At 33.8% G+C, this 10,514-nt stretch overlaps 1 protein-coding gene across 1 annotated transcript; it reads left to right on the top strand.

The window, feature by feature from the left end:
• Nucleotides 1–4,167: 4,167 nt before the first annotated feature.
• Nucleotides 4,168–4,954, top strand: LOC114540945. Its single transcript, XM_028560940.1, has 3 exons — nt 4,168–4,213; nt 4,354–4,476; nt 4,793–4,954. Exons 1-3 carry the CDS (start codon nt 4,181–4,183, stop codon nt 4,952–4,954), a joined length of 318 nt encoding a protein of 105 aa, XP_028416741.1. The 5' UTR covers nt 4,168–4,180.
• Nucleotides 4,955–10,514: the final 5,560 nt, after the last annotated feature.

The raw sequence follows: 10,514 nt of genomic DNA, 5'->3' as shown, positions 1-10,514 counted from the left end.
AAACAGTTTATACAGCATAAAGTATGGTATGCAAAAAACAAGCAAAAGTGTGCGGAGTTAATTTTAAACAATCAAATGACTTTTATGTTGTAGTTTTAACGAATATATATCGTAAGTAACCTAATCATAAATTGATGCATACAGTTACATTTGGATTCCAAAGTTCAAACTACACCGTTGGTGAGGCAGATGGTAAATTGCAAGTTTGTCTTGGTGTTAGCAATTTTGATGGGACTTCCTTTTCAGGAACGTGAGTAAATTTTCTTTATAATAATTTTTAAGCACATCCGGGTAGCGGACGGAATACTTTGTAATTGAATTGTCCATGCAATATTGTTAAAAATTTTATTCAATTTATTTCTCTTTTTTTCACGCTCGTACTGTAATTTCAAAGTGAACAGTCCTCTTTTTCAACATCTTTGATCTTTAGATGAAAAATATCAGTTTTTATGACAATGATTAATAAATCGATCAATCTGTGCTATAGATAAATAGTGCTATTTCTCAACTTGTTTAATCTTTAGATGAAAAATATCAGTTTTGATGACCATACATCCATAAATCTGTACAACCAAGATATGCAACTGATTTTGCGCCTATTGGTTTAATGTGTTTATCATAATTATTTTAAGATTAACATTCAGAAATGGCAGTGCAACAAGCGGAGAAGATTACTCAGATGATGAGCAAACTGTTGGAATACAAAGTTTTATTCACATAGCTGATTGCGTTGATATTTTGATAATTGATGATAAAAGTTATGAAGGCAACCAAAATTTTACAGTTGTTTTGACATTAAATGACCCCAACGTTCAAATTACTATTGGCGAAGCAACCGTGACTATCATAGACGATGACGGTAAGAAATTTCAGATGAATTTTTGTATAATTACTGACATTTTTGTAAATGCTAATATAATAAAGTCCAGATGCTGGATTTCTTTATTGTTCACTTTTGATTCACGAAAATATGCAAGGCGGCTAGGGAAAATACATCTCGATAGGAAAAACAAAATGCGTAAGTTCTCTACACTATACGGAGGGTTATTATGAGTTCAAAGCACTTTGCTAGTCTATAATTCTTATTATTTTCGTAATTATGGGCAGGTTATATAAACCTTCTCATGCTTGCATATATTTCTACAAATGTTATCCACGGTTTCATAACTAAAATTGTAATCACTTTTTCAGATTCCAGAATTTTCAAGGAAAAAGACTTCATTCTTCCGTTAAATATTCTTTTCAGATATCGAAGAATGTAATACAGATTCTAACAATTGCAATTACAGTACCTACTGTAACAATACACATGGTTCTTTCAATTATTTATGCAAAAACGGCTTCTCAGAAAAGGACTATATAAATAGTATATGTAATAAAAAATTTCGTATACATTTTTCCTTCCATTAATTATAACCTAAAGATGAATCTAGCGCGAGTTTTTATAGTAAAAAATCCTAACCCTTTCGTTTAATATTTTTTCAGATATCGACAAATGCATTGCTGGATCTCATAATTGCCATCATAACGCCTACTGCAATAATACTGATGGTTCTTTCAATTGTTCATGTAAGAGCGGCTACTTTGGAAATGGAACTGACTGTAAAGGTTAGCCGCATTTAAATATTAGAGACGATATAATTCTAAATTCGTACGCTTCAAAACTTTGAAGAAATTCTAATTATCCTGTTCATTTTTCAAAGACATATAAATATATAACTACCCTCTAATTTTTGTTATTATTTCATTCAGATATCGATGAATGTGGTGTGAGTTCTCATAATTGCCATAATTAAATCTATATTTCTAATTATCTGGGCTCAAATTAAGTCCATCATAGGAAATGAAAATTTTGAATTAGAATATTTCGCCCTTTATGGGAAGAAAATTTTGTATAAACTTCCTCATGCACATATTTCTACGGATGTTATACACTTTTTCACAACCCCCATTGTAATGCATATGCCTGCTTGAAAAAACTGAGTTCTCTTCGATGGCACTTGCAAAATATCAGAATTACTAGGAAAATATGAACACTATAATTACAAAAAAATTCTAATCCTTAATCAAATATTTTTTCAGATGTCGACGAATGCATTGCAAAATCTCATAATTGCCATCATAACGCCTACTGCAATAATACTGATGGTTCTTTCAATTGTTCATGCAAAAGCGGCTACTTCGGAAATGGAACTAACTGTGAAGGTTAGCCGTATGTAAATATTAGAGACGATGTAATTCTAACTTCGAACAGTTCAAATTTTTGAAGAAATTTTAATCGCTTTGTCAATTTTTAGAACAGATATAAATTACTACGCTCTAACTTTCGTTAATATTTCATTCAGATATCGATGAATGTGGTGTGAGCTCTCATAATTGCCATGACAATGCCTACTGTAACAATACTAATGGATTTTTCAACTGCACATGTAAAAAAGGCTACTTAGGAAACGGAACAGACTGCCGAGGTTTGCCGAAAATATTTCATGAATTACTGCATTTGAATATATATATATATATATATATATATATATATATATATATATATATATATATATATATATATATATATATATGTATATATATATATTTTGGTTGGGCTCGAAAGTCGATAAGAGAAAATGAAAATTTTTAATTAGAATATTTCGCTCTTATAGGCAGAATATTTTGTATAAACTTTCTAATGCACATATCTCTACGAATGTTATGCATGGGTTCACAACCTCCATTGCAATGCCTGCTTCAGAAAACTGAGTTTTTTTCGGCAAAATATCAGAATTAGGAGGAAAATATTAACACTATAATCATAAAAAATCCAAACCTTTTCGTTTAATATTTTTTCAGATATCGACGAATGCATTGCAGAATCTCATATATGCCATCATAACGCCTACTACAATAATACTGATGGTTCTTTCAATTGTTCATGCAAGAGCGGGTACTTTGGAAATGGAACTTACTGTGGAGGTTAGCCGTACGTAAATATTAGAGACGATATAATTCTAAATTCGCACGCTTCAAAACTTTGAAGAAATTTTAATTATCCTGTTCAGTTTTTCAAAGAGATATAAATATATAACTACGCTCTAACTTTTGTTATTATTTCATTCAGATATCGATGAATGTGGTGTGAGTTCTCATAATTGTTACAATTGAACCTATATTTCTAACTATCTGGGCTCAAATTAAGTCGATCATAGGAAATGAAAATTTTGCACTGTTTGCACAGTTTTTCATTTTATCAAATGCATTGTTTCACAACCTCCATTGTAATGCCTGCTTGAAAATTCTGAGTTCTTTTCAATGGCACTTGCAAAATATCAGAATTTTTAGGAAAAGATGAACACTATGATTAAAAAAAAATCCTAATCCTTGATTAAATCTTTTTTCAGATATCGACGAATGCATTGCAAAATCTCATAATTGCCATCATAACGCCTACTGCAATAATACTGATGGTTCTTTCAATTGTTCATGCAAAAGCGGGTACTTCGGAAATGGAACTGACTGTGAAGGTTAGCCGTATGTAAATATTAGAGACGATATAGCTCTAACTTGGAACGATTCAAAACTTTGAAGAGATTTTAATCAGTTTGTTGATTTTTAGAACAGATATAAATTACTACGCTCTAACTTTCGTTAATATTTTATTCAGATATCGATGAATGTAGTGCGAGTTCTCATAGTTGTCATCACAACGCCTACTGTAACAATACTGATGGATCTTTCAATTGTACATGTAAAAAACGCTACTCAGGAAACGGAACTGACTGCCGAGGTTTGCCGAAAATATTTCATGAATTACTGCATTTGAATCCGTATTTCAATTTTTTTTGGCTCCAAAGTCGATGTAAAAAAATGAAAATTTTTAATTAGAATATTTCGCTTTTATAGGCAGAATATTTTGTATAAACTTTCTCTTGCACATATCTCTACGAATGTTATGCATGGTTTCACAACCTCCACCTTAGTGCCTACTTTAGAAAACTGAGTATTGTCGTTGGCAATTTCAAAATATCAGTATTTTGAAGGAAATATGAATGCTATAATTTTAAAAAAAAATTAACCCTGTCGTTAAATATTTTTTCAGATATCGATAAATGTGCTGCTAGTTCACATAATTGCCATCATAACGCCTACTGTGACAATTCTGGTGGTTCTTTCAATTGTACATGTCAAAATGGCTACCTCGGAAATGGAACTGACTGTGAAGGTTAGCCGGACGTAAATATTTGAGACGATATAATTCTAATTTCGCACGCTTTAAAACTTGGAAGAAATTTTAATCGCCCTGTTCATTTTTAAAAGAGTTATAAATAACTACGATCTAACTTTCGTTAAAATTTCATTCAGATATCGATGAATGTGGTGCGAGTTCTCATAACTGTCATCACAACGCCTACCGTAACAATACTGATGGTTCTTTCAATTGTACATGTAAAAAAGGCTACTCAGGAAATGGAACAGACTGCCGAGGTTTGCCGAAAATATTTCATATAAATTACTGCAAATGAATCTATATTTCTGATTTTCTGGGCTCAAAAGTCGATCAAAGGGAATTAAAATGTTGAATTAGAATATTTTGCTCTTATACGCAGAATATTTTGCATAAACTTTCCCTTCCACATATCTCTATGAATGTCATATTGCATGGTTTCATAACATCCACTCTAGTGCCTGCTTCAGAAAACTGAGTATTGTCGTTGGCAATTTCAAAATATCAGAATTTTGAAGGAATTATGAATACTATAATTGTAAAAAAAGTTGACCTTGTCGTTAAATATTTTTTCAGATATCGATGAATGTGCTGCTAGTTCACATAATTGCCATCATAACGCCTACTGTAACAATTCTGATGGTTCTTTCAATTGTTCATGCAAAAGCGGCTACTTCGGAAATGGAAATGACTGTGAAGGTTAGCCGTATGTTAATATTACAGATGACACGATTCTAACTTCGCACAGCCCAAAACGTCGACGAAATTTTAATCGCTCTTATAATTTTTCAAAGAGATATAAATTACTACACTGTAACTTTTGTTATCATTCCATTCAGATATCGATGAATGTGGTGCGAGTTCTCATAATTGCCATGGCAACGGCTACTGTAACAATACTGATGGTTCTTTCAATTGTGCATGTAAAAATGGCTACTCAGGAAACGGAACTGACTGTGAAGGTTAGCCGTACGTAAATATCAGAGACGACATAACTCTAACTTCACACGGTTGAAAAGTTCGAAGAAATTTTAATCGCCCTGTTCATTTTTTAAAGAGATATAAATTATTTCGCTCTAACTTTCGTTATTATTTCATTAAGTTACCGACGAATGTGGTGCGAATTCTCGTAATTGCCACGACAATGCATACTTGTAATAGTACTGATGGTTCTTTCACTATAATTATAAATATAATTATAAAAAAATCCTAATCGTTAATTAAATATTTTTCAGATATCGACGAATGCATTGCAAAATCTCATAATTGCAATCATAACGCCTACTGCAATAATACTGATGGTTCTTTCAATTGTTCATGCAAAAGCGGCTTCTTGGGAAATGGAAATGACTGCCAAGGTTAGCCGTTTAAATTGTAAATGTCTCTTTATAGCTTGCTTTCATTAGTTTCATATTTAAAAAGTAGCTTGTCATGACGAGCTCTGTTTTCTGTGCTCTAAAATCTCGTATACAATAAACAACTCTAACACAGAGTTGGAATAATTTTGGCAATGTGCGTAATTCTATAACGCACATGCCGATTTATTAATTATTATTATATAACATGCAGTGTTTTTTACTGACGAATCCGCCACTTTGAAAAGCGATAATAACACACGTGCGATTATTCATGATAATAACACATGTGCGATTATTGTGTTTGATCTACCGATCTGGAATCAGGAAGGCGGATAAAAAACTTTTCAAAAAAACACAGTTTTTTATCATCCCACCAAGGTGGGATGTAACGAAATAAGTACAAAGTGTGCAGTAGGTCAAGACCACATGCACGAAAAATCAAAGCCGAATCAGCAGTGTTAATGCTTGACCAACGAGTGTACGAAAAATCAGATAAACCACGACGCGCAAAATATTCAAGTAATGTCTGTGCAAGATAAATGTCTGAACAGCGATGAAGTGTAAAAGAAACATTAATGAAACATCAACAAAAATTAAGTATGGAGCCTCAATGCCGTGCGATAGGTAGAGATTGACGATGGCTGCACACCAGATTGAATTAACTGCGAGGTAATAGCGGCCAATGGTTTGGTTGAAGGTAAGACCGTATGACTGTTGGTGTTGGACGAACGCCCACCGGAGTTAGCCGTTTGAACTTCGAAGGCCTACAAGCAAAATAAGGAGTCAGTCAAAACATTTCTAACCTCCCCCCCCCGTTAAATGGCGAGCGCGAAAGAGAATATCAAATTGTAAACAAGCGAGCACCAGGCGGCGAACAAAAGTTTTGCAATTGTCGGGCCAGGCACCGTAATACCACTCAAAACCAAAAAGCGCGCCGTAGCCTACCTAGGCTAGCCGCAGACTCGGTGTACAGGTTACGGTTAGCAGAGTCATGCAAAACAACTGCCAAAGTTCGAGATCTGCCTTAACAGACTAAGTAAGGCGAATGAAATGATGATCACACACCGTACCCCTGTGGTCTCCTACCTGGTGCGGAGCACCGTACGTGCGAGGGTTCTAATTCCACCTGAAGATTAGGAATTACACCGGGGTATTCTTTTTTAACAATTTACGAATATCTGAAATCCAATGAAATAATGCATTCGTGTATGATTCGAACCAAAAGCCGGTATCAGGCAACTTGCATCCCGCATAGTCACAGCGAAAAATTCAGGAAACTTGTAAAAAGATTGCTGATTTTTCTGACACTTCCAGTGTCGTTTACGACAAAAAAAATGGCTAGTAGTTTAGCAAAGATATCTTAATTTACCTCTATGCAGTTTTTTGTGTTCTTTGCTGCTTAGTTCCAAAGTGTTTTTTTTTACTATTTCTCCCAAGGTACGTGTTGGCTTGGAGAGAAATTGCCAACCTTGTCAATATATAATACAGTAATTAGTACAGACAGTATAAGCTCACCGCGCGCGTACACAATAATGTAGTCGAAAACTGAGTACAAGCTGATTTCTGGGCTGCCTATGGCAAAACAAGCGCGTCGTCACCTTGTTGACGACGTACTTTCACAGATTTTACGGCGTCGTAAATTTTTATTTGGATTCTGGTATTTTTTGTTGATATGCTGAACTTGTACCTTCACAAGCAAGAAGTAAGTAAATAATTATTCACTTATATGAATTCTGAAAAACTATTCGTTGATATTTCATTCAAAACGGAAGTGGAGAGCTGGAGAGGTGAACCGGAAGTTTGCGATCTGATCAGGACATCAGGTATTAAATAAACATTGTTTACATTTTGGTTTGCTTGTATATCGATAAACTTGCAGCAGTTTTTTACTTTCTTTTCGTTAAAACACACACGGAACTTAGCTCGAAAAATGCGATATGATTATAAAAGGCCTTTATCTTATTATGTTTTCTTTAATTTTTATGTGTATTGCTAAAATAGCAATGCACATAAAAAGAAAACATAGCGTTTTAAATACATCTATATAGTCATAGCATTTCTATTCACATTTATTCCTTGTATATTTGTATAGGTTTGCGAAAGCTCCGATTATGTCATGGACATCGTTTTCCTTTTACAATATTTAATGTATAGTGATTATATTATTGCTGTGAATAAATACTGTAGAAAGAAAATACGACAATAAACAAATATCGTATTGTTGGTTTTCAAAACGTACTATTTTCATTAAAACAAGTAACAACTTACCAACAGGCCCATAATTTTATAAATTAGCTATCATCGGCAAACATTGTCATTGATCTGATTTATAGAGACGGCTTATCCGTCTGGAGAATAAACATAGATAAATCTGAATATAAACATATAAGGCAAACTATCTAGGCGAACTATATATAGACGAATATTTCATACGGAACAGACTGACGAACATGCATGGCAGGGAAATCCAAATTCAAAATAATGGAAAAAATTTAATTAGTCTGATAAAGGAAAATTAAATTAATATTTTTTGTGGTAAAAAGAGTGCAATAGGGCAATAATTAGCGAATGTCCAATACTCTCGAAAGGATATACTGACGGAAAAGATTATTCACCCTCGGGACCCCAGCGAGCTCTTCTTCGAATTAGGCTCTATAGAATTGTCCTTAAACAAAAACACAATGTTTTTAACGCCTTATATCTTACTAAATCGGTACAATTAAAAATATACAACAGCCACTTTGCCATAGCTCTTATTTAAAGGAGAATTTCAGCCGCGTCGTCGTCGTGTTACCGTCCAATATGCTTAAGGTCCCTAGTGTCATCGCTTGCGAATACTTTACATTCAATGATTATTCCTGTACTTCTGCTCGACGAATGAAAGTTTAAAGTATAACCAACGTCTCTAAGGGGCTGTTTATCATGTTATCTGTTTCCAACAACTGACAACATGTTAGATGAAGTATATACTGTTTTAGCGCGCTTTTCAGTTGAACGCCATTTTTGTTAATATTGTTGTTTTTCCTATAGCTATTCATGTTTTATACGAAGAATCTAAATAAAACCAACTATAAACATCTGATAGCTCGGTCTTCAACCAAACGAAAGTGTTCTTATATCCATTACCCTAGGTTTAGCACTAAAGGTCATGTTACACAGTGCAATTTTTCTTCCAACTTCCAATGTAATTCTACTTTTAAGAGATGTAAATTCGTGACGGGTTCTCGAAATGTAGGTGTAAGAAACGTCATGGAGTGTATATAATAAAGACAAAAGTTGTGTAGTTGCCAAATTTACTTTTAAAAAAAGAATTGCATTGAAAGTTGCAAGAAAAATCGCACTGTGTAAGAGAGCCTCTTTAACTATGGGTTAAATTTAACCTGCTTTTGAACAACCGGCCCTTGGTTTTCATACAACATGCAATAAGACCCGTTTCACACCATATTTAGTTCTATATGAGCGAATACATTAATCAAAGCAATAGATATTGAGGCATTTCCGTTTAATATTGATTGTCTATGATGTATTTGGCATGTCAAAAAACGGCTTTTGAAACAGACGTGACTCGTCATAATGCGTCGCCATTCACTGATATGTCATAATTTGTTGTAATTCTGTTTTCATATGTCAAATTTCGCATAAAAACGGATTACTACAATTAGATTATACGTTCTCAAGCAGCTTATAGCATTCGTAATCGTATATAATTACATGTAATATATTTAATTTGTAATTTCAACTCGATTTATTTGTCTATTCGAAAAACAACGAATATTTATGTCATATTAGTGTTTGCCCTTTTTGAATCCAACCTATAAGGCGGAGCAATTTGGCAAGGAATTGACAACCTCCTGTGGCCTATCAGCATAAAAAAAAGGTTTTAAAGTATTCAAAATATTATCTTGTGACTTGTGATAGCTTTGTCTATATTCATAGAGGCATTGAATGCTATAACTGAATATACCAAGCTATATCGTGGAGGAATTGACCAATGCGGTAAAAGTTATTTAAAAGTATCTATTCTTCAGCAAGGTGAATATCATGATTACTGTTGTATATTTTATGGTAGTATAATGAGAATACAGTCTAGTTTAATTCTTCCGCGTTTGATCTGTATTGTGGGGAAAATAAGACTCCATTAACCATGTTTAAATTACTGTAGTCACAATACGTGTTAGTCGATACGAATGAGCGTTGTTAACTCCTGAAAGCAAGTCTGATGATTTTCGCTGTGGTGTTGCTTTCGTCTCGACGATAAGCGTCGACGTGAACAAACGTGATTTAAAGTAAATCAAAGTCTCATCTAAACATGAATTTTCCCGTCGAATATTCTACTCTATTGCTCAAGTATTGTACTCTATTGCTGTCTGTAATTTTCCTAATTGATCAGTGATCTCATATGCCATAACAAACTATATTTTCGAAGGAGTTACAATGAACTCTACATAATCATAAATTAAGACAAATTTCTAGTTGGTTGTTATAGCTACCTTCCGGAAATCGATATGTGGGTAATTAAGTTGCATATCGCGGTTAGCGAGATTAAACCAAGCTTGAAATGACTTTGGTAATGAAATGAGCAACTAACATGATTCTGGCAGTAATGTGCTTGTATGGTCTCCTAAAGACTTATTTCAAAACCTCAAAGTCGTCTCAGAAGTCTGAGACGTCTTTACACTAGAGCGAAAGTTTCTGGATTCATCACGAAAGCGGAATGTATTAGTACCGGATTCATGTTGCTGTTTACACACGCAGCAACGAATCCGATAGAAAATGTACTCGGTTTTAAGCTGTATCTGCATGGAAACCTTGAATCCGTAAAAGTTTGTTGAAACTTCGTATCCAGAAACATTTTAATCCGGAAAATTTTCTTGTGTAAACGCTTTACACGACGATTCCGAAGAAATTCAAACGTGACGACCAAACAATTCTCCAAGAAC

This window comes from Dendronephthya gigantea, unplaced genomic scaffold (genome assembly GCF_004324835.1).
Source record: "Dendronephthya gigantea isolate DGI-Jeju-01 unplaced genomic scaffold, DenGig_1.0 000257F, whole genome shotgun sequence".
NCBI classification, from domain to species: Eukaryota; Metazoa; Cnidaria; class Anthozoa; order Malacalcyonacea; family Nephtheidae; genus Dendronephthya; species Dendronephthya gigantea.
Note: the sequence above shows the minus strand (reverse complement) of the source record. Positions and strands in the feature narration are given on the sequence as shown.

What these genes read in the sequence shown, in the direction of transcription:
- LOC114540945 (XM_028560940.1), top strand. Translation starts at nt 4,181, where the DNA reads ATGGCTACCTCGGAAATGGAACTGACTGTGAAG. An exon ending in AAATGGAACTGACTGTGAAG is followed by an intron (nt 4,214 to 4,353) that starts GTTAGCCGGACG and finishes AATTTCATTCAG; the next exon opens with ATATCGATGAATGTGGTGCG. An exon ending in AAATGGAACAGACTGCCGAG is followed by an intron (nt 4,477 to 4,792) that starts GTTTGCCGAAAA and finishes ATATTTTTTCAG; the next exon opens with ATATCGATGAATGTGCTGCT.